Source organism: Bos javanicus, chromosome 8 (genome assembly GCF_032452875.1).
Source record: "Bos javanicus breed banteng chromosome 8, ARS-OSU_banteng_1.0, whole genome shotgun sequence".
In the NCBI taxonomy this organism is placed as follows: domain Eukaryota; kingdom Metazoa; phylum Chordata; class Mammalia; order Artiodactyla; family Bovidae; genus Bos; species Bos javanicus.
This window is the reverse complement of record NC_083875.1, coordinates 39,350,734-39,376,147: the sequence shown is the minus strand read 5'-3', so window position 1 is coordinate 39,376,147 and position 25,414 is coordinate 39,350,734. Positions and strand designations below refer to the sequence as shown.

Here is a 25,414-nt window from a genome sequence, read left to right as displayed (position 1 = left end):
TACAGCAACTCAGTTTATTACATGCAGATTCTTCTGCATTGATGCTAACAGTTCACTGGTCCAAAATTACTAAAATACTTAAAAAACTATACATTATGTAAACAAAACATAAATAAGACAGCATAGTTCTTTGTACATATAGTTTAGTACAGGTTGTTAAGGATTTAGGGATATGTACAATTTTACACAATGGACTGCATTTTCACAATGCATAAATATATATATATATTTTTTTACAGAAACAAAAATATTATTCCACTAAAGACACAGAATATTGTATCAGAGATACACGCTGCAACAGTCCAAATTCAAGAAGAAACATGTCGATGCAGGTGTGCAAAACCCTAGCTTATTCCAAACTAGTCAAACTTGACTGTTCAATTTATGTCATATAGACAGGTAAATCCTGTCTATTTTAAACAAATAACCTTTGAAAACATACTCACATCAATGAGTGAAACGGAACAGATTTTTTCCTCCCCAAGAAAATCAAAGCCTTGTTGCAAGCTAATGAAAAGATACATTAACACACACACAAACTATGTATAGTATGTTTTCAACAGTATAATAAACAGTTAAAATTTTTATGGGAGTCAAAACAATGCCCCATTATTTAAAAACTGGCTCGTTTAGTCTAAATTCAAGATGCAGCTGTGTCAGGCTTCTCTAAGCCAGATGACTGAAAAGCAGGGAAGACAGAGGCAGGATTTCGACTGGCAGATACAATTTGAGAGAGTGATGGAGAGACTGAAGAAACCTTAGATGCTGGAGTATTTATGGTATTCAAAATGGCTCCTTCTGGGCTGACCAGTAATTTTTTGACTGACGTGTCCAAATGAAATACTGAAGTGTTACTTGGCAGTGGAGGATTACTAGAACAAATGGCAGAAACCAAAGATGTCTTAGCCAAAAGAGTTGCTGGAGGAGACTTAATTACTGAAGTCAGTGACACTGTTGGTACAGGAGGTGGAACAGAAACTTTAGCAGTTGGGTTTATGATTTGTGGTGCTGCAGGTATTGTGGATAGAGAACTTACATTCCCAAGAGAGTTTACAATTTTTGTAGAGCTTTTTAGACAATGTTTTACAGGTTGCCCACTTAAAGAATTATTTGATGCTAGTGTGATCTTCTGGGCCAGGTTATCTACTGGCGTAGGCTGAGCACCTTGGCCACTATTAAGAACTAAGGGAGGTCCATATTTTGGATTAGTAGATATAAGAAGAACATGGCTGCCTGCTCCAAGACCTTGTGGTGGAACTATAAACCGGGCTCCATTAATCATGATCTGAGTACCAGGTGCCAAAGGTGTACTGGTGTTGATGACTATTTTTTGCTGAATACAAGGTTCACTGAACTGACTCCCTATTAGACTAGTTACATTTGATGGTGCTGTAGCAGTGTGAATGGCAGTGACACCTGGAGTAGAACTGTAACTAGGGGTCGATTTTAAGAAAGCAGGGGACATTTGCTGGTTTGGCAGAGAAGCAAAATTGGAAATGTTAATTATTTTACCTGGATTTGGTGAAAGGGATGGCAATTCAGTTTGAGGTTTATTTGTGTTTATATTTGTTGGCACTGTAGTTGAAACCCCCGGTGACTGAAACTGGACCGAAGTCCGAGATTGTCTTTTAGAAAGAGATACAGAACGTGTAGTTCCTGGAACTGTTGCTGCTTGTGCAACTGTATTGATTATTTTAGGGGATATAGTCACAGGTGTAGGCAAGGCAACAGTAACAGGGATTTGCAAAGCTGATGTTAGACATTTCGGAGACACTGTTGGTTGTGTAGCTGAAATCAGAACAGATGATGCAAGATGTCCTGTTTTCACAGTTGATATAGCCACAGTGTTTCCGAGATTTGATGTGCAAAGTCTGTTTGACAAACTAGGCATAATTCTTGAAGAGGTATCATTTCCACTGACTAAAACAGGAGGTCGTGTCCCAACTGAGGCAGAGGTTGAGGTCACTGAAACAGAACCCAAAGATACATTTGCTCCTGTTCCTGAAAACATGTTTACTGTTCTTGAAGCAGAAACCACTGATTCATTAACAGGAGTAATATTTTGACTCATAAAATTTGAGCTTACTGGAATTGAACTGCCACTTGTTGACAATGGTAAAACATAGCCCTTGCTACTTTTCTCTTCTCCTTTTGAGGTTACATTTTGCAGTATGTTAATTGACGGTAGAGCTGGCACACTGCCTGAAGTATTAACAATTGCTTGGCCTATGTTTAGCCCAATTTTCACATCTTTTATCTGAGACACAGTTGGCGAATTTATTTTTATTGGTGTTCCCACTGTAGATGGAATTAGTACTATCTGGGGCTGTTCTGGAGGCTTAACATATGTTTTACTCAATGGAGAAGGAAGAGCTTGTTTTAATGGTTCTGCTACAATAGTTGGGGTTGAAGTGCCACTGGGAATTGCAGCATTTATAAAAACTAATTTCTGGGCAGAAACACCTGGAGATGTTGGTGCAGGTGCCACATTAATTGAAGTTCCACTGCCAGAAGAAAGAACAGATGGAGCTGACACCAGCATAAGTTTCTGCACTGGAGTCCCACTGATAGTATCTCCATTTGCTGTTGCTTCTGATCTTGTAACAGGGTAACTTTTTGTGACATAATCTACTTGTTGATGTTTAGCTGGTGTACGAATAACATTTGAACTGGTTTGTCCACAATTTCCTGTTGATACGTTAATTACACTTACCGAACTATTTGCTGTTGATAATAGAGGGCTAGAAGAAACAGAGGACTTTAAGGGAGAGGAGGGCATGGGTGAAGTTTTATCTATCATATGGCCCAAATTACCACTGCAGGAAGGTTGGCTTAATGTAAATTTAAGATTTTTGCCTGTGGATGGATTAAAGCCAGCTGGAATGGAAACAGAAGTAAGTGCTTGGCCAAAAGATGGGAGACTAGATGTAGCAGTTGTTCCAGCTACTGACGAAAAAGCAGATGATGATGAAGCTGTTGATTTTGGTACCAGAAATGCCTGAAGCTGAGGAGCAATAGTGAAAACTGAACTTGAAGATAAACTGTTGGGTGAATTCTGATCTGGATTGGTCTGTACTTTTACAACTCCAGTGTTTCCACCTCGTGTCCTAACAAGAATTGACTGTGAATCTCTTATACACACAGTTTTCAGTTCTTGCTTTGCTTCAGAAGAATCAGCAGTCTGTTGTGCAAAACAGTTGAGGGAACTACTGGAATTTGTAGATCCATTTAGTGTTGTTGCTGATAACTGAGGCTGAACTGTTGAGGAAATGGTGGGTGAAGCAATGGGCTGTGGGAACGCGGCGGCTGAAACTGTGTTCTTGACTTTTCCTGCCTCACTCTGGCTAGTCTTAACTGGTGGTGCTAACAAATTACTTATGGAGGTTACAGATGTCAAAGACTGTGGTCTAGCACTACTCACATTTGACAAAGGGGTAACTGTCTTGTTGAAAGCTGTATTAGGTAGTTGGGTAGAAACAGTTCCTGTTGGGTTGACAAGAACTGATGGTAAAGAAGAGTTTACATTTGCTGTCTGTGGGAAAGATGAACCATGTTGTTCTGTACCTTTTTGTTGAAGTGGTGGTATTTCTTTTGCAACTGCTTTCCCTTCCTTGTGCTGAATCACAAAATTCTTAGGCAGAATGAGAACCTGTTGCATAATTTTTTCTCCTGATTTAGGATCTAGCATAGGTTGCATCTGAATCTTTACAGAGCTGTTATGAAGATCTAAGGGCAACCACTGACCACAGGGCATTTTGTATACCATCTGTAAAGGACCTTTTGTACTGGTGTGGCAGGTCAATGCTGGCTTTATGGGGCTTGCTTCTGGAGGAGATATAACTGGCTTTTCCACAGCAGGGGCACTTCTACCTGTGGAAGGGGGCAGTTGATTTGTTAAGGTCACTTTGTTCCCAATATTCTTTGCAAGCAAGGCCTGAATAGGTTTGGTCCCTTTCTGGAGAGTAGACACTGGTGTTGAATCCAATGAGGCAAATGACTCTGGACACAGTGGCTCTGTATGCTTTGATTCATTCAAACAGTCCATCTGCACATCACCTTCTGCATTCTCAACCACTGTCTCATTTGTGCTTAACTTTGCTTTCTTCCTTGGGGAAAGCTCTTTTGTGCTATCATCCAGGTAACTAATTTGCTTGGACTGTCGTTTAAGTGTTTTAGGCAGTGTCTTCAGTACATCTTTAGAAGGCAATTCCTTTTTCAACAACTTACTTCTGGCCATAGGAAAATCTATTTCTGACAATTTCATATCATCTGAAAATGATAAAAACAAGCATTTTGTTTATATAAAACAACAACTGAATAGCAATGATAAGATCAATTATAAACAAAGAAAGTCAATCTTTGATCCAGCGATTTATTAAAAAAACTGTAGTGCGATTCAAGTCTCAGTACCACTGATGGAAATTAAGGTAAGGAGACCATTGACATGGTTATCCTCATACTGTAACCATTCCCAAGAACAACATATTATTAATGAGAAAATTATGTTTGGTCAGATTCTGCTGCCAATACAAGTGTAAAAGGACTTTACAACTTGAGATACTCAAGCCAGCAATTAGGGCTCAGAATTTACAGTAGACTAGTACTCTACTAGTCTACTTTTCTCCTTCTAGACAGAGAAATCTTCATATCAAAGAGAGACGCTTCTCCCTATTTTCTTTTTTTTAGAGAGAGACTGTGAAGAATAAAAAACATTCAGTTTTTTTCTGCTGCTCAATTATTCCTACAGTAAAAAATTTATGTTCATATCTGGTCAAATTGGGCTGATGAGAAGTTACACCTTTTCAATTCACCAAAGACATGAAATGTAATAGGTTAATACATTTCTAAGCACAAATTTTCATACCTATCAGATAACTAAGGAAAGTTATTTAACTGGATTTACAGAATAATATAATCTGACAAATTGAAAGGAATTAAAGATAATCTTATCCAGCCTCCTTATAAGAATGAGGTGTCCACTCTAGTCACATTAGGTCATCAACATAAAAAATAAAAACAAAAAACACTTCACAATTATTAGGGACTTGCCAAGTTCCATTTAAGCAACATCACATATAGTGTTTCAAAAATAACAACAATAAAAAGAAGAGGATACACCTATTTCAAAGGGATTGTATATTAATGATGTGTGGTCTGTACTGAGCAATAACTTGCCTATAGTTTGGAGTCAGGTACTGGTTCTAGAAACTCCTAGAACAGTAATAATGACTCCAAAGAACCTTTAATAAGACATTAGCACAGCTTCAAACATAATAGATTTCCCCAGTCAATAAACCTCATTAACCAGACTATCTTCTATCTCCACAAAAGATACTAAAATTTCTCTTTGTGCTTGTAGTGTTGATGTAAAGAAAGTTTGAATGCCCACCTAAATCAAAATGATCCTTCTCCAGGATATCTAGAGGTTCTGTGGTGTCTACAGACTTGCTACTGATTTCTACTTTAGGGGTTTCTCTTCCAGGATCTCCTTCACCTTCTTCACTAGTCCACAGTTCTCTAGCAAATTTATCATGATCAGGCTGTCTTCTAAAATCATCGTAGTCTTTCTTTAGGCGACTCCTGAAATAAAATATTCAGCATAAAAATACGTATGTGTTAATCTCTTGGAAGCTAAAGTAACTCAATATTTCAAACGATTTATTTCAGTATTTTCAATTAAGTCACTAAACCTATATTTTAATCAAGTGTGTGTAAGATGCCAATGATGATTGTTCAAGAAGACACAACACAAGATGTAGGCATAGGAAACTTAAAGATTGTATCTGTAAAGTATTTGCACATACCACCCACTGTCATTTTAAAGCCTACTGGGAGACCTATTAAATGTGAAAATGTGAAAAAGATTAACTTTTTTCTCTAGCTACACTGACAGAAATAGACTTGAGATAGTCTTAAAATTGATTATAATACTGTTTAAAAGGCCACTTAAAAGCGTTAATCAAAAAATTCTAAGAAACAATATTTATTATTTTTGACTCCTACAAAGAGTAACAAACAAAAATAATCCTTCATTTAATACTGAAAGCAATCCTATCTAAACCTTGGGTCTCACTAGAATTTTTTTTTTTAATTAAGTATAGGAAAACAAAGCTGGAAAGTGATCCTTTTCACATAAAAACAGTACTTATGTTTCTATGAAACTACAAGAGATAGAAACATTTCCAAGTGATTGCATGGTATTTTAAAAATCCTTTATTATTCATTTGCTTTCAGTTGAGTTTCTCTATTCTATTTTAATCTTTGTTTATTTTGTTTGTTTAAAAAAATCTGAACATACATTCTCCAATTTACTTTTGCTACAAATCCCTATCTGTGCATACCGGAGTTTAAATCTCACCTCTGTCACTAAGCAGTTGTAAGACTTCAGACAAGTTCCTTAAACTTTCTAAGCATCAGTTTACTAATGTGTACAAAGATACTTATCTCATAGTTATGTGTGGCACATAAATATTTAACAAATGTTAGTTAATAATTACTCTCAATGTATTTACGTTTCAATGATTGCTTAAGGGTTTTACAGAGCAGATGAGAGCTATAAGATAATAGACTGGATTATCAAAGGATAACTAAATTTAATTTCCTTTTGGCATCTGGTCCCATCACTTCATGGGAAATAGATAGGTAAACAGTGGAAACAGTGTCAGACTTTATTTTTTGGGGCTCCAAAATCACTGCAGATGGTGACTGCAGCCATGAAATTAAAAGACGCTTACTCCTTGGAAGGAAAGTTATAACCAACCTAGACAGCATATTCAAAAGCAGAGACATTACTTTGCCAACAAAGGTCCGTCTAGTGAAGGCTATCGTTTTTCCTGTGGTCATGTATGGATGTGAGAGTTGGACTGTGAAGAAAGCTGATTGCCGAAGAATTGATGCTTTTGAACTGTGGTGTTGGAGAAGACTCTTGAGAGTCCCTTGGACTGCAAGGAGATCCAACCAGTCCATTCTGAAGGAGCTCAGCCCTGGGATTTCTTTGGAGGGAATGATGCTGAAGCTGAAACTCCAGTACTTTGGCCACCTCATGTGAAGAGTTGACTCATTGGAAAAGACTGCTGCTGGGAGGGATTGGGGGCAGGAGGAGAAGGGGACGACAGAGGATGAGATGGCTGGATGGCATCACTGACTCAATGGACGTGAGTCCGAGTGAACTCCGGGAGTTGGTGATGCACAGGGAGGCCTGGTGTGCTGCGATTCATGCGACTGAACTGAACTGAAAGGGGGGTAGTATAAAGTTTCTCCCTTCTCAGTCTTCTTCTCACCTTGGCTAAAGACTTTGCTCTTTATTTCACAGAAAATGGAAGAAGCAATCAGACAAGAACTTTCATATGCTCACACCTTGTCTGCAACTTAAGACCTTCATCTGTACTCATATTCTCCATCTAACCCCCTCATATTCTCTAAGCTGACCCCTCCAACTTATGCATCCTCCCTCAACTAGTCAAGAATCTCCAAAGTACCTTCCATTGTCTGATCCATTTCTGCCTCTCTATTTGATCATTTCCGCCAGTATACAAACATGTTATTTCTCCCAGGAAGAAAAACAAACAAGGACAAAAACAAAACTAAAGCACTCTCTTGACTCCAACTTGTCCTTCCAGGTACTGCCCTACTTCTCTGCTCTACTTTTATAGAAAAACTCCAATTCCTCACCCCTCATTCTCTTCAAAAGACTAAGACTTTTACCCTCATTTTCCTCAGTTCATCATGAGCAGTTTCCTTTTTGAGACTTTTTTTTTTAACCTGTTTCTAAAACATCACTATTTCTCTTGGTTATGCTCCATCTTGCTAAATATTCCTCCTCAGTATCTTCTGCTGAGTCCTACCATCTCCACCACATCTAAATGCTGGAATGCCCCAGGGTTCAGTCTCTTAACTGTGCTCATATACTAGGTGATTTCTATTATCTCATAGCGTAAGTATAATCTATATCCTGACAACCCCCAAATTTATATCTTTACTCTGCTTATTCCCTTGAATTGCAACTCATATACTAAACTGCTTATTCAGTATCTCCAATTAGATGGCTGAAAGGGATATCAAACTTAACATGTTGAAATCCTAACTCCTCAATCCATCCCCTCCCCAAAATTCTGTTTCCTCTATCTCAACTATTGGCAATTTCATTATTCTAGCTGTTTAGATAAAAATATTGGCACCACCTTTTTCTCATTTTTTTTTCTGACACTCCATATGCAAGTCTTAAGGAAATTCTACCAATCTTACTTTCAAGATATATCCAGAATTCAACCACTCTTTGCTGTTTGCATTGCTACTACTGTCGTCCAAGCCACTATCATTTTTCACCTGGACTACTGCTAAGCGTAACTGATTTCCTGCCTGTATCTTTGTGCCACTCTAATCTCAACCAAGTAGGCAGAAGGGAGTACTTTAAAAAAAGTCAGATCATGTAATTCCTGTTTAAAACCCTTCAAAGGCTTCTTGTCTCAGAGTAAAAGCCAAACTCCTTAAATTCCTATATGGTCTGGCTGTGTTGGTGTTCAGTCATTATTTCCGACTCTTTGCTACCCATGGACTGTAGCATGCCAGGCTCCTCTGTCCTCCACTATCTCCCAGAGTTTGCTCAAATTCATGTCCACTGAGTTGGTGATGCTATTTAACCATCTCATCCTCTGATGCCCTGCTTTTGCTCAAGGTGCAATACTTTGGCCACCTGATGTGAAGAGCTGACTCACTGGAAAAGATATGATCTGGCTACCTTTATCTGTATTTCTCTGACTCTCAACTCTTACCACTTTCCTTCTCATTCACTCAGCTCTCCTTATGCTCACCCCTTTGCATTTCCTACAAATGTCAAACATGCTTTCAACCTTAGAGTTTCTGCATCTTAGATATCCACATGGTTCTCTTCCCTATTTCCTTAAGGTCTCTTCAAATACCAACTCATCAAGGAAACTTTACCCAACATCCTGTAAAAAAAGCAATCATTATCCCATCTAAACCAAGCATTTCTTTCTTTTTTAAAAAGTATTTATTTATTTTTGGCTGTGTTGGGATTTTGTTGCCACGCTTGGGCTTTCTCTAGTTGCGGTGAGTGGGGGCTTCTCTCTACTTGTGATGCACGGGCTTCTCATTGCAGTGGCTTCTCTTATTGAGAAGCATGGGCTCTAGGGTGTGCAGGCTTCAGTACTTGCAACACATGGGCCCTAGAATGTGGTGGCTTCAACAGTTGTGGCCCATGGGCTTCATTGCTCCAAAGCAAGTGAAATCTTCCTGGACCAGGGATCAAACCTGTGTCCCCTACATTGACAGACGGATTTTTAACCACTGGACCACCAGGGAAGTCCAAAGCAAGCATGTCCTTTTTTTTTTTTTTCCTATATAGCACAGTGAACTATATTCAATATCCTGTGATAAACCATTATGAAAAAGATGAAAAAGAATACAGTATATAGATGAGTCACTTTGCTGTGTAGCAGAAATCAACACAACATTGTAAATCAACTATACTTGAATAAAATACATGTAAAACATTTTAATTATAGGATAATTGCTTTACAATATTGTGTTGGCCTCTGCCTTACATTAACATGAATCAGCCATAGGTATACGTAAGTTCCTTCCCTCGTGAACGTCCCTCCCTCTAGTTGTCACCTCATCCCACCCCTCTAGTTGTCACAGAGCACCTGATTTGAGTTCCCCACGTCATGCAGCAACTTTCCACTACCTATCTATTTTACATATTGTAATTTATATGCAAAATAAGTATATCTTATTCCCTTTAACCAGCTTCATTTTTCTTCACAGCACTTATCGTATCTGGCATTTGAGTTTGTCTGAATAGACATAACTAGTAAGGAGATTCAATCAATAACAACAACAAAATCTCTAGACATTTCTCCAAAGACACATAAATTGCCAATAAGCACTTAACAAATGTACTTAATTTCACTAATTATTAGGGAAGTGGAAATCCAAACTACAGTGATATACCACATTATACTCATTAGGATGGCTATTAAAAAAAAAGAAAATAACAAATGCTGGTGAGGATGTGGAGAAACTGGAATTCTTGTACATTTATGATGGGAATGTAGAATTGTACAGACAGTATAGAAAACAATATGATAGTTCCACAAAAAATCAGGTTTATGAGGTCTATCTTCTTTGTGAAATGCACCTTCTATCATTTAAAATATTCATCTTTGTTTCATTTAAAAAGAAATTAAAAGTAGAATTACCATAGTCCACTTCTAGGTATACATCCCCAACACTTGAAAGCATGGTCTTAGATATTTGTACACCCATGTTCACAGCAGCATTATTCATAATAACTAAAACATGAAAAGCCTCCCAAATGCCCATTACAGATGAATGAATAAGTAAAATGTGGTATATGCATAAAATGCAATATTTAGTTCAGTTGTTCAGTCGTGTCCAACTATTTGCGACCCCATGGACTGCAGCTTGCCAGGCATCCCTGTCCATTACCAACTCCTGGAGTTTACTCAAACTCATGTCCATTGAGTCGGTGATGCCATCCAACCATCTCATCCTCTTTTGTCCCCTTCTCCTCCCGCCTTCAATCTTTCCCAGCATCAGGGTCTTTTCAAATGAGTCTTTTTTTTTTAATTCAGTCTTTAAAAGGAAGTAAACTCTACAACATAGATGAACCTTGAAAACACTATGCTAAGTGAAATAAAGACAGTCGCGAAAAGACAAATATTTTATATTATATGATGTACTTAGAGTGATGCTTTCTAAGGCCCACTTGACTTCACATTCCAGGATGTCTGGCTCTAGGTCAGTGATCACACCACCGTGATTATCTTGGTTGTGAAGATCTTTTTTCTACAGTTCTTCTGTGTATTCTTGCCATCTCTTCTTAATATCTTCTGCTTCTGTTAGGTCCATACCATTTCTGTCCTTTATCGAGCCCATCTTTGCATGAAATGTTCCCTTGGTATCTCTGATTTTCTTGAAGAGATCTCTAGTCTTTCCCATTCTGTTGTTTTCCTCTATTTCTTTGCATTGATTGCTGAGGAAGGCTTTCTTGCCTCTTCTTGCTATTCTTTGGAACTCTGCATTCAGATGTTTATATCTTTCCTTTTCTCCTTTGCTTTTCACTTCTCTTCTTTTCATAGCTATTTGTAAGGCCTCCCCAGACAGCCATTTTGCTTTTTTGTATTTCTTTTCCACAGGGATGGTCTTGATCCCTGTCTCCTGTACAATGTCATGAACCTCCGTCCATAGTTCATCAGATCTAGTCCCTTAAATCTATTTCTCACTTCCACTGTATAATCATAAGGGATTTGATTTAGGTCATACCTGCAGATGACACCACCCTTATGGCAGAAAGTGAAGAGGAATTAAAAAGCCTCTTGATGAGAGTGAAAGAGGAGAGTGAAGTTTAAATTGACTTAAAGCTCAACATTCAGAAAACGAAGATCATGGCATCTGGTCCCATCACTTCATGGCAAATAGATGGGGAAACAGTGGAAACAGTGTCAGACTTTATTTTTTTGGGCTCCAAAATCACTGCAAATGGTGATTACAGCCATGAAAGTAAAAGATGCTTACTCCTTGGAAGGAAAGTTATGACCAACCTAGATAGCATATTCAAAAGCAGAGACATTACTTTGCCAACAAAGGTCCATCTAGTCAAGGCTATGGTTTTTCCAGTAGTCATGTATGGATGTGAGAGTTGGACTGTGAAGAAAGCTGAGCACCGAAGAATTGATGCTTTTGAACTGTGGTGTTGGAGAAGACTCTTGAGAGTCCCTTGGACTACAAGGACATCCAACCAGTCCATTCTGAAGGAGATCAGCCCTGGGATTTCTTTGGAAGGAATGATGCTAAAGCTGAAACTCCAGTACTTTGGCCACCTCATGTGAAGAGTTGACTCACTGGAAAAGACTCTGATGCTGGGAGGGGTTGGGGGTACGAAGAGAAGGGGACGACAAAAGATGAGGTGATTGGATGGCATCACCGACTCGATGGACGTGAGTTTGAGTGTACTCTGGGAGTTGGTGATGGACAGGGAAGCCTGGCGTGCTGCAATTCATGGGGTCGCAAAGAGTCGGACACGACTGAGTGACTGAACTGAACTTAGAGTAGTCAAAATTAAAGACACAGAAAGTACAATGGTGGTTGCTAGGGGATGGGGGAAGGAAGGTACAGAGTTTCAGTTTCACAAGATGAAGAGTTCTGGAGATGGATGGGCTAAGAGAAACACAACATTATGAATGTTAAAAAAACTGGTATTAAATATACCACTGAACCATACACTTAAAACTAGTTAAGACGGTGAATTTTATTTGTGCATTTTACCACAATGAAAAAAACTGGGGGGAAAAAAATATAAACCACACAGTAGGGGTTTTGTTTAATTAACATTACCTTGTCAGGACTTAGGAAGTGCCTTGCACACAGGCTCAAAGATATCTGAACTACAAATCAATGGGATACTACTAATTCCAGGACATCTTCCATAATCATAAAGTATGAGTGTTAAACTAAGTGAAACAGATAATAAAGCTTGATTTACCTGTTTCTTTGAAAAGCTTTCATTAACTTTGGTTCCCATGGCAGCAATTCGTTTAAAAGACGTATCAATGTACTATGCAATTCTTTTACAGCTTGCCTCCGATGATACCATTTGCCCTAAAAACACAATTTGAAAAGTAAATCCTTTAGATTTAATCTAAAAGTCAACATCAAGACTTATTTTCTGAGTAAAAAACAAAACAAAATGCCGATACCCATCAAATAAGTACATATCTCTTCTTCAGAAGGTTGCAGAAAGGAGAAAAATATCCTATAATAAATCTTCTTTGATATACTTTAAAGATTTTCAACTATACAGGAGAAATCTAAAACCCATTGAATCAAACCAGGACATAAAAAGTTTTCTAAAGCTTTTAATTGGGTCAATTATAAATATTCAATAAATCACAAAAATGCATATAAAGATACAAACATTCATATAATTATGTAAATTATATGGCTCATTTCTGTAATATTTCCAAAAGGCTGGGGGGGGGGGGCGGAGAAAAATCCAAATTGTTATCATGTCCAAAAGCAGTCCTCTTAACAAACTTCCTTAGGAAATTTTACAATTATTTTATTTACAAATGTTTTCAGCACAGAAAAGCAAACAAGTGGTCACCATTTCGATTATTTTTATGCTATACTAAGGGATAATAACTTGACACCCGCCCCCCCAACCCCGCCATTTGCTAAGTATTATCCTAAGTATTTCATTCATACATGGAGAGAAAGAGACAGGGAGAGAAAGATTGAGTGAGCATGAGTGTGTACACGAAACAGCAGTTACAAAAACCTTCTAAGGTGTGTGCATTTTTAGTCTTACTTAACAAAAGATGAAACTAAGGGTCAGCGAGATTAAATGACTTGTTTAAAGGTTCTCTGACTTAAACCCAGATCTGCCTGTTGGTGTAGTCCAAGTTCTAGAACTAACTATATTACTACCTCTTAAAAACTGTATCACATAAATTCAGTCTGACACAGGTTATAAAAATCTCTAGTAAAGATATATTTCACCGTACCCATAAAATTATTTGCATACCATAGGAACAATAAGATTATAGAAGTTATATCTTTAGGTAAGCTACTGCTCCACATCTATCAACATCACCACCACCACTATCACTATTATCATTTACTGTTATATAACCATGTTGTAATTTTTATTTGGTAAACAGCTTTGAAATATAATTTACATACCACACAGTCCACTCATTTTACTTCGTTTATAACAAAAACATACAAGTAAATGTTACAGATCGCATTCAACCTGCATGAAACTAGATTTCATCCCACAGGAACTCTGAGTCACATTTGTATACAGGCAGAATATTAAGGCAGAAAAATAACCACTCCCTAGAGTAGAGCATAGGAGAAGGCAATGGCACCCCACTCCAGTACTCTTGCCTAGAAAATCCCATGGACAGAGGAGCCTGGTAGGCTGCAGTCCATGGGGTCGCTAGGATTTGGACATGACTGAACGACTTCACTTTCACTTTTTACTTTCATGTATTGGAGAAGGAAATGGCAACCTACTCCAGTGTTCTTGCTTGGAGAATCCCAGGGATGGGGAAGCCTGGTGGGCTGCTGTCTATGGGGTCGCACAGAGTCGGACACAACCGAAGTGACTTAGCAGCTGCAGAGTAAAGGATATACTAATCTGTGCATAAAATTCCCAACTTTATTTGTGTCTTCTTAGCAGCATAACAAATTATTATATGTGAAAAAATTTCAAGAAAAGTTAATTTTTATTTCATATACTAACCTGAACAGACATCTTGTCAAAAGCTTTCTAAAAGGACCCAACTAACAACAAGTTATACCTCAAGTTATTTTTCTCAAAGGAAAGCACTCATTGTAACCCATGAAAGTAAAACTAGACTATGAACAATAAAACTTAGCAAAAAAATACTTTTAACCTATGGAAAGCTATCTGAAGAAGATGAAAAGGCAGATGATAGTCACCCTAAATCCTTTTTGGAATGAGGTAAGATTTTGTTTCAATAAAAAATAGAAAATAGGTAGATGGAGAAGACTTTTCCCTTTAACAAGGCGTATTAACAACATTCCTTTTTCTACATCTCAACTTTTATTTGGTTCAAAAATGAAATGGTGACTGTGGCAATAAACTTTTCCTAAGCTAAAGAGGGAAAGTCGCTCAGTCATGTCCAACTCTTTGCTACCCTATGGACTATACAGTCCATGGAATTATACAGGCCAGAATACTGGAGAGGGTAGCTGTTCCCTTCTCCAGGGGATCTTCCAACCCAGGGATTGAACCCAGGTCTCCTGCACTGCAGGAAGACTCTTAACCAGCTGAGCCACCAGGAAGATGATGCTGTTAAAGTGCTGCACTCAATATGCCAGCAAATTTGGAAAACTCAGCAGTGGCCACAGGACTGGAAAAGGTCAGTTTTCATTCCAATCCCAAAGAAAGGCAATGCCAAAGAATGTTCAAACTACTGCACAATTGCACTCATCTCACACGCTAGCAAAGTAATGCTCAAAATTCTCCAAGCCAGGCTTCAACACTACATGAACTGTGAACTTCCAGATGTTCAACCTAGATTTAGAAAAGGCAGAGGAACCAGAGATCAAATTGCCAACATCCGCTGAATCATTGAAAAAGCAAGAGAGCTCCAGAAAAACATCTACTTCTGCTTTATTAACTATGCCAAAGCCTTTGACTGTGTGGATCACAACAAATGGTGGAAAATTCTTCAAGAGATGGGAATACCAGACAACCTAACCTGACTCCTGATAAATCTGTATACAGGTCAAGAAGCAAGAGTTAGAATAGGACATGGAACAACAGACTGGTTCCAAATTGGGAAAGGAGTACCTCAAGGGTGTATATCTCACCCTGCTTATTTAACTTAAATGCAGAGTACATCATACAAAATGCCAGGCTGGATGAAGCACATGCTGGAATCAAGATTGCTGGGAGAAATATCAATAACCTTAGATACACAGAAAACACTCACCCTTATGGCAGAAAGCGAAGAGGAACTAAAGAGCCTCTTGATGAAAATGAAAGAGGAGAATGAAAAAGTTGGCTTAAAACTCAACATTCAGAAAACTAAGATCATAGCATTTGGTCCCATTACTTCATGGCAAACAGAGGGGGAAACAGTGGAAACAGTGAGAGACTATTCTTTTGGGCTCCAAAATCACTGCAGATGGTGACTGCAGCTGTGAAATTAAAAGATGCTTGCTCCTTGGAAGAAAAGCTATGACCAACCTAGACAGCATTTTAAAAAGCAGAGACATTCCTTTGCTAACAAAGGTCTGTCTAGTCAAAGCTATGGTTTTTCCAGTAGTCATGTATGGATGTGAGAGTTGGTGTGAGAGTTGGACCATAAAGAAAGCTAAGTGCCGAAGAATTTATGCTTTTGAACTGTCATGCTGGAGAGGACTCTTGAGAGTCGCTTGGACTGCAAGGAGATCAAGTCAGTTAGTTCTAAAGGAAATCAGTCCTGAATATTCATTGGAAGGACTGATACTGAAGCTGAAACTCCAATACTTTGGCCACCTGATTCGAAGAATTGACTCAGTGGAAAAGACCCTGATGCTGGGAAAGATTGAAAGCAGGAGGAGAAGGGGATGGCAGAGGAGGAGATGGTTGGATGGCATCACCAACTTGATGGACATTAGTTTGAGAAAGCTACCCGAAGTGGTGATGGACACAGAGGCCTGTCGTCCTTAAGCCCATGGGGTCACAAAGAGTCAGACACGACTGAGCAACTGAACTAAACTGAACTGAAGCTAAGGAGAGCAGAAAGAGGAAAGATATAAGGAATGAAGCTGGGGAGAATATGCTCTTCCTGGTATAATTAAATGGAAAAGTGTTAAAAGACTAGGGGGTGCCAGCATGCTGAATTCCTTATTGTGCATGCAAGCTAAGTCACATCAGTTGTGTCAGATTCTTTGCGACCCTATGAACTGTAGAGCCCACCAGGATCCTCTTGTCCATGAGATTCTCTAGGCAAGAATACTGGAGTGGACAGCCATGCCTTCCCCCAGTTATTAACTGGAAGTTAATATGAAGAAGAATGACAGATTTGAGTTAACCTAGGCAGTATGGTTGCTGTATAAGTTCGCATAGTGGTGGTGGAGCAGGGAATACAGAACTAACAGAATTGCAGGACGTTTAGGACTAGGTAGTTGAGGCACATGAAGTGGAGACTGTGTAACTGGATACTATTTCAAGACATTTATCAGCTCTGTTTCCGTTTTGACTAAATTACAATATTAATTTTTATAGGAAAGAATTTGAAACATATTAGGAAGACTTCACCTTTTGATTTTATTTTGGTTACTAAATTTTAATTAATCTAATGCCCAGAAAATATATGACTGAACTAACAGCACACAGGGAAGGGGTCATATAAATTCATCAGAGAACAGACTTCTAACTTTCATATAACTCTGTTTCACCCACTGACCTGTTTGTAAATGTCTAAGGTCTTTTAATTTTATATATGTTTTTTTGGCCTTCTTCCCTTTCTTTAGTCTAAATATTTGCAACTTGGGGTAGTGATGGTGTGGCTCCTAATTTATATTTGAAAATGCCTATTTAATCACTCTGTATTTCAAAAAAAGTTTATTATTTCCATAACACAAATTACAGAAAGTAAAGGCTGATAAAATGTTTGACTAGAGAAGATACACATAAAGGATATAATGACCTCAACAAAAGGGCATCCCTATACCTGCCATGGGGTATGTGTGTTATCGATCAAAAGGTGGGACATGTTTAAAAAAAAAATTCAGACTCACTACTCTGGGACTGGTGTTTGATGCAGTAGTGTACTTTAATCATTTGACAGTAAAAGAGAAACTCACACTGCTTGTTTCATTTATTATCTTCTTTGGTCAATATAACCCAAATGGATTTAAAATAGTGTGTTCTTTTCTACCCAGTGCTGATCTCAAGAGTATCACAGTATACAATGAAACTAATGTAGAGAACTTATGAATTTTTAAATAAAGTTAGCCAAATGGTAATAATCTGACTTAACTTAGATCTAATATAAAATAAAAATCCATTTAAAATTAAATAAGTATTTCCTGAACTTCCAATCAGATTAACTGAAAGTTAGCAATAGCTTTTATGACTGACCAACTTTATATACACAGATAAAGGAAAAACTATCATGATTCTAGGATGAAATTTTTAAAGCTAAAGGGGAACTTGGCAGACATAATTTTACAGATGGAAAATGTTTAAGGTAAACAGAGAAGTACTTGTAGGTGGGAGAGACTTTAGAACTTTAGATCTCCTGAATGCTAAAATCCATTTTCTTTCCACTGCACAAAGCCACTTCTCATGGCTTACATACAGACAGTCCCTAAAGAACAGACTGTATTGTGTAATTCCTATATTTACATATTTCTGTGATGCAAATATTAAAATCTCTAAAATTTACATTAATTAAAATAATACTTAAAACTATGGTGATCTAAAGTTTAAAAGTGAATTAAAAAACAAGGAAAACAGCAAGCTCCCCATCTCCAAATACATGACAATATGGCTACAATGAAAATCAGAAAGGCTCTTACAATCTTCATCTGCACTGATCAATAGAGAATAAAAGATAAAGATGGTAGGTAGACAAAAATTTAGAGATGAGCTAACATCTATCCTACTCAAACTCTTCCAGAAAATTGCAGAGGAAGGTAAACTACCAAACTCATTCTATGAGGCCACCATCACCCTAATACCAAAGCCTGAAAAAGATGCCACGAAAAAAGAAAACTTCAGGTCAGGATCACTGATGAACATGGATGCAAACATCCTTAACAAAATTCTAGCAAACAGAATCCAACAACATATTAAAAAGATCAACATCATGACCAAGTGGGCTTTATCCCAGGGATGCAGGGTTCGTCAATATTCGCAAATCAATCAATGTGACACATCACATTAACAAATTGAAAGATAAAAACCATATGATTATCTCAATAGATACACAGAAAGCCTTTGACAAAATTCAACATCCATTTATGATAAAAACCCTCCAGAAGGCAGGCATAGAAGGAACATACCTCAACACACTGCTACTGCTAAGTCACTTCAGTCGTGTCCAACTCTGTGCGACCCCGTAGACGGCAGCCCACCAGGCTCCCCCGTCCCTGGGATTCTCCAGGCAAGAACACTGGAGTGGGTTGCCATTTCCTTCTCCAATGCATGAAAGTGAAAAGTGAAAGGGAAGTTGCTCAGTCATGTCCGACCCTCAGCGACCCCATGGACTGCAGCCTTCCAGGCTCCTCCATCCATGGGATTTTCCAGGCAAGAGTACTGGAGTGGGGTGCCATTGCCTTCTCTGACATAATAAAAGCTACATATCATAAATTCATCGCAAACATTATCCTCAAAGGTGAAAAATTGAAAGCATTTCCCCTAAAGTCAGGAACAAGACAAGGATGCCCAGTTTCACCACTACTATTCAACATAGTTTTGGAAGTTTTAGCCATAGCAATCAGAGAAGAAAAAGAAATGAATCGAAATTGGAAAAGAAGAAGTAAAACTCCTACTGTTTGCAGATGACATGATTCTCTACATAGAAAACCCTAAAGACTCCACCAGAAAATTACTAGAGCTAATCAATGAATATAGTAAAGTTGCAGGATATAAAATTAACACAGAAATCCCTTGCATTCCTATACACTAACAATGAGAAAACAGAAAGAGAAATTAAAGAAACAATTCCATTCACCATAGCAACATCTAAAAGAATAAAATACTTAGGAATGAATCTACTATCTAAAGAAACAAAAGACTTACATATAGAAAACTATAAAACACTGATGAAAGAAATCAAAGATGACACAAATAGATAAATATACCATGTTCATGGATCAGAAGAATCAACATAGTGAAAATGAGTATACTACCCAAAGAAATCTATAGATCCAATGTAACCCCTATCAAGCTACCAACGGTATTTTTCAGAGAACTAGAACAAATAATTTCACAATTTGTATGGACATACAAAAAACGTCAAATAGTCAAAACAATCTTGAGAAAGAAGAATGGAACTGGAGCAATCAGCCTGCCTGACTTCAGGCTATATTACAAAGCTACAGTCATCAGGACAGTATGGTACTGGCACAAAGACAGAAACATAGATCAATGGAACAAAATAGAAAGCCCAGAGATAAATCCACGCACCTATAGACACCTTATCTTTGACAAATGAGGCAAGTATATACAATGGAGAAAAGACACTCTTTTTAACAAGTGGTGCTGGGAAAACTGGTCAACCACTTGTAAAAGAATGAAACTAGAACACTTTTTAGAACTAACATCCAAAAAAGATGTCCTTTTCATTATAGGGGGCTGGAATGCAAAAGCAGGAAGTCAAGAAACACCTGGAGTAACAGGCAAATTTGGCCTTGGAGTACGGAATAAAGCAGGGCAAAGGCTAATAAGAGTTCTGCCAAGAGAATGCACTGGTCATAGCAAACGCCCTCTTCCAACAACACAAGAGAAGACTCTACACATGGATATCACCAGATGGTCAGTACTGAAATCAGACTGATTATATTCTTTGCAGCCAAAGATGGAGAAGCACTATACAGTCAGCAAAAACAAGACTGGGAGCTGACTGTGGCTCAGATCATTAACTCCTTATTGCCAGATTCAGACTGAAATTGAAGAAAGTGGAGAAAACCACTAGACCATTCAGGTATGACCTAAATCAAATCCCTTATGATTATACAGTGGAAGTGAGAAATAGATTTAAGACACTAGATCTGATAGACAGAGTGCCTGATGAATTATGGAATGAGGTTCGTGACATTGTACAGGAGACAGGAATCAAGACCATCCCCAAGAAAAAGAAATGCAAAAAAGCAAAATGGCTGTCTGGGGAGGCCTTACAAATAGCTGTGAAAAGAAGAGAAGCGAAAAGCAAAGGAGAAAAGGAAAGATATAAGCATCTGAATCCAGAGTTCCAAAGAATAGCAAGGAGAGATAAGAAAGCCTTCCTCAGGGATCAATGCAAAGAAATAGAGGAAAACAATAGAAAGGGAAAGACTAGAGATTTCTTCAAGAAAATTAGAGATATTAAGAGAACATTTCAGGCAAAGATGGGCTTGATAAAGGACAGAAATGGTAGGGACCTAACAGACGCAGAAGATATTAAGAAGAGGTGGCAAGAATACACAGAAGAACTGTACAAAAAAGATCTTCGTGGCCCAGATAATCACAATGGTGTGATCACTCACCTAGAGCCAGACATCCTGAAATGTGCAGTCAAGTGGGCCTTAGAAAGCATCACTATTAACAAAGCTAGTGGAGGTGATGGAATTCCAGTTGAGCTATTCCAAATCCTGAAAGATGATGCTGTGAAAGTTCCGCACCCAATATGACAGCAAATTTGGAAAACTCAGCAGTGGCCACAGGACTGGAAAAGGTCAGTTTTCAATCCAACCCCAAAGAAAGGCAATGCCAAAGAATGCTCAAATTACTGCACAACTGCACTCATCTCATATGCTAGTATAGTAATGCTTAAAATTCTCCAACCTAGGCTTCAGCAATACATGAACCGTGAACTTCCAGATGTTCAAGCTGGTTTTAGAAAAGGCAGAGGAACCAGAGATTAAATTGCCCACATCCGTTGAATCATCGAAAAAGCAAGACAGTTCCAGAAAAACATCTATTTCTGCTTTTTTGACTATGCCAAAGCCTTTGACTATGTGGATCACAATAAACTGTGGAAAATTCTGAAAGAGATGGGAATACCAGACCACCTGACCTGCCTCTTGAGAAACTTGTATGCAGGTCAAGAAGCAACAGTTAGAACTGGACATGGAACAACAGACTGGTTTCAAATAGGAAAAGGAATATGTCAAGGCTGTATATTGTCACCCTGCTTATTTAACTTATACGCAGAGTACATCATGAGAAACGCTGGGCTGGATGAAGCACAAGCTGAAATCAAGATTGCCAGGAGAAATATCAATAACCTCAGATATGCAGATAACACCACCCTTATGGCAGAGAGCAAAGAAGAACTAAAGAAGAAAGTGAAAAGAGGAGAGTGAAAAAGTTGGCTTAAAGCTCAACATTCGGAAAATGAAGATCATGGCATCCGGTTCCATCACTTCATGGCAAATAGATGGGGAAACAGTGGAAACAGTGTCAGACTTTATTTTTATGGGCGCCAAAATCACTGCAGATGGTGATTGCAGCCAGGAAATTAAAAGATGCTTACTCCTGGAAGGAAAGTTATGACCAACTTATACAGCATATTAAAAAGCAGAGACATTACTCTGTCAACAAAGGTCAGTCTAGTCTAGGCTATGGTTTTTCCAGTGGTCATGTATGGATGTGAGAGTTGGACTATAAAGAAAGCTGAGTGCCAAAGATTTGATATTTTTTGTGGTGTTGGAGAAGACTCTTGAGAGTCCCTTGGACTGCAAAGAGATCCAACCAATCCATCCTGGAGGAAATCCGTCCTGGGTGTTAACACATTGGTAGGACTGATGTTGAAGCTGAAACTCCAATACTTCTGAGCAACTGACCTGAACTGAACTGAGAACACTTTCTAACAGCATACACAAAAATAAACTCAAAATGGATTAAAGATCTAAATGTAAGACCAGAAACTATTTAAAACTCCTAGTGGAAAACAGGCAAAACACTCTCTGATGTAAATCATAGCAGGATCCTCTATGACCCGCCTCTCAGAGTAATGGAAATAAAAGCAAAAATAAACAAATGGGACCTAATTAAACTTACAAGCTTTTCCACAACGAAGGAAACTATAAGCAAGGTGAAAAGACAGCCTCAGAATGGGAGAAAATAATAGCTAATGAAGTACTGACAAAGAGTTAATCTCAAAAATACACAAGCAACTCTTGCAGCTCAATTCCAGAAAATTAAGCAACCCAATCAAAAAATGGGCCAAAGAACTAAACAGACATTTCTCCAAAGAAGACATACAGATGGCTAACAAACACATGAAAAGATGCTCAACATCACTTATTATCAGAGAAATGCAAATCAAAACCACTATGAGGTACTATCTCACTCAGGTCAGAATGGCTGCTATCAAAAAGTCTACAAACAATAAACGCTGGAGAGGGTACAGAGAAAAAGAAACCCTCTTAAACCTTTGGTGAGAATGCAAACGAGTACAGCCACTATGGAGAACAGTGTGGAGATTCCTTAAAAAAAACTGGAAATAGAACTGCCATACAACCCAGCAATCCTACTGCTGGGCATACACACCGAGGAAACCAGAATTGAAAGAGACACATGTACCTCAATGTTCATCGCAACACTGTTTATAATAGCCAGGACATGGAAGCAACCTAGATGTCCATCAGCAGATGAATGGATAAGAAAGCTGTGGTACATATACACAATGGAATGTTACTCAGCCATTAGAAAGAATGCATTTGAATCAGTTCTAATGAGGTGGATGAAACTCGAGCCTATTATACAGAGAGAAGTCAGTCAGAAAGAAAAACACCAATACAGTATATTAACGCATATATATGGAATTTAGAAAGATGGTAACGATGACCCTATATGCAAGACAGCGAAGAGACACAGATGTAAAGAACAGATTTTTGGACTCTGTGGGAGAAGGCGAGGGTGGGATGATTTGAGAGAATAGCACTGAAACATGTATATTATCATATGTGAAACAGATCGCCAGTCCAGGTTAGATACATGAGACAGGGTGCTCAGGGCTGGTGCACTGGGATGACCCAGAGGGATGGGATGGGGAGGGAGGTGGGAGGGAGGTTCAGGATGGGGAACACATGTACACCCATGGCTGATTCATATGAATGTATCGCAAAACCCACCACAATTCGTAAAGTAATTAGCCTCCAACTAAAAAAAAAAAAAAAAGAACAGAAAAAAAAAAAGATGGTAGGTAGAAAGATTAAGGAGTAAATGGTTATTTGTGGAACAGTGTTATAACTGTTTCTATAATAAAAAATACATTTTATAAGCTTTACATATATAAGTTTAGTCCTGACCTTTATAAACAGGTACGTCAATATGGAGATAAATGAACTATTTCTAATAATCAGAATTCTATTTTCAGGAATAAAAAATGTTTCTAAAATAATCCCAATGTGTTACATGAACTTAATAATCCAAATATTTACTGATGGTCACTTTAAAAAGAAGAGTGATATATCTTTTTTAAATAAATTTACTATAAAGTTTAACATGAAGTATGAATTCAAGCTCACACCATGGAACCAAAAGTACACAGTATGATCTAAATTTGAGGCTTACCTTTCAATATTTTCTCATCCAATGTCCACAGCAGCTGTAGATTGCCAGCTCCCTTTCCATGAGATGGCTCAACTGTCAAATACTAAAGCTTTTATAACCTGATAGGGATTACTACAACAAGGAGTTTGTCTATGGTCACAAGATAAGTGCTTTATTATATTATGCAGTTTTATAAGCTTTATAATGTGATATGTTAATAACCTAAGGAACTACAAGAGAAAGATACTCTGAAAAAACTTACAAAACTACACAATATTGTAAAATGGAAAGCTAAGTCTGTTTGTGTGAAATGAGTGGGGAGGGAAACTTACCTTACAACTAAAGAAAAACTCCATTCTGCTGCAGTAATCTGGGATGGGTATGACAGACCAGCAATAATACTGGCTGGGGTGTTGCGAGGAGAGGGAATTGGCAATCTACTGATGCTGGGGACACTGAACATCTAGAAGGAAGAAAAGAGGAAAACAAATAAATTCTAGATTTATTAAATGTCTCATCATTATGGATCTTTTGCACATTTAATAAGTTTAGACACTCTGAATATTAGGTGAAAGTAACTGATTTATACAATTCATTCTGTTACTTTTAGATTTTCTTACACCAATTTCTAAACAAAACTGGTATCAACTGTTGTATGCAGAAAAAGATTATCATATATAAATACATAAAGAATATTTTTAAATTGAAATGGTATTATTGTGATGATAAAAATATAATTTTTATTAAAAAGAAGAGTACAAAAACATAATGTATATGAAAAAGGCATCAATGCTCTCTTTCTACATGCTTCTATTTATACATGTTGCTGGAGCACAGAAACAGGGATCATAAAACAAAAGCATTTTTTGTTATAGGCTTGGTTCTTGTCACAGACATAAATCATATGGTGGAAAGGGATTATATAATAATACATCATGCTTTTCCAAGAAAATTCAAATAGCTTTTAGAAAAGTCAAATGGATTTATATATAAAGATGTCTTATTTAAAAACATTAGGAGTATCCAAAGTTAGAATAATTTAATGGAAATGGATAAAAACATAGCACAAGTTAACTGGAATTAAGCATTTTAATAATTTAATTATTTCACATTCTCCTTAATCTAAGTAATAGTAAATGAAAAAGTAACACGTATTTACTTTTTTTTCTTATTCCTCACCTAAAGAAACTACCACTATATTAATATATTCCTGCATATTCACAGTTTTGGGGGTAAAATACCACATTCATCTTGGTGGTATACAGTCTCTTGAAAAAGTACTAGTTAGACAATATAGTGAAGTGTTTGAATATTAGTATGGAAGAAGTTAAAAAAAGTATTTTAACACTACCAGAGGTCTTAATATGAACTATTCTATCATATACTAATGTTTTCTCTTTAGGTACTCTTACCCACCTTCTCTTAATACTAATTCAATAGGAAACAAAAGCATAAAGATATCCAACACTGCACAGCACGTACAATGTTTCCATTGTATTTCTAAATGAGCATTTAACTAGAAAGCATGATGATCAACAACTATATCAGTGATAATACTGGAAATTTCAGTGTCATTTGACTTTGTAGAGACTGTGAACAGATCACATTCCCAGTAGTCATTATTACTGGGGAAGAAAATCTAAC

At 37.6% G+C, this 25,414-nt stretch overlaps 1 protein-coding gene across 5 annotated transcripts in view; it reads right to left on the bottom strand.

Annotated features, from left to right (window-relative positions):
- BRD10 (bromodomain containing 10) overlaps positions 1 to 25,414 on the bottom strand; it is a 109,530-nt gene continuing 84,116 nt past the window's right edge. For all 5 annotated transcript variants that reach the window (XM_061425331.1, XM_061425332.1, XM_061425333.1 and 2 more), the window contains 3 exons: positions 12,527 to 12,642; positions 5,390 to 5,580; positions 1 to 4,269 (listed from right to left, as the gene is read on the bottom strand). In XM_061425331.1, the coding sequence (XP_061281315.1) occupies positions 641 to 4,269; positions 5,390 to 5,580; positions 12,527 to 12,642 (3,936 nt within the window). In that variant the 3' untranslated portion in view covers positions 1 to 640. The remainder of the gene's footprint in view (positions 4,270 to 5,389; positions 5,581 to 12,526; positions 12,643 to 25,414) is intronic.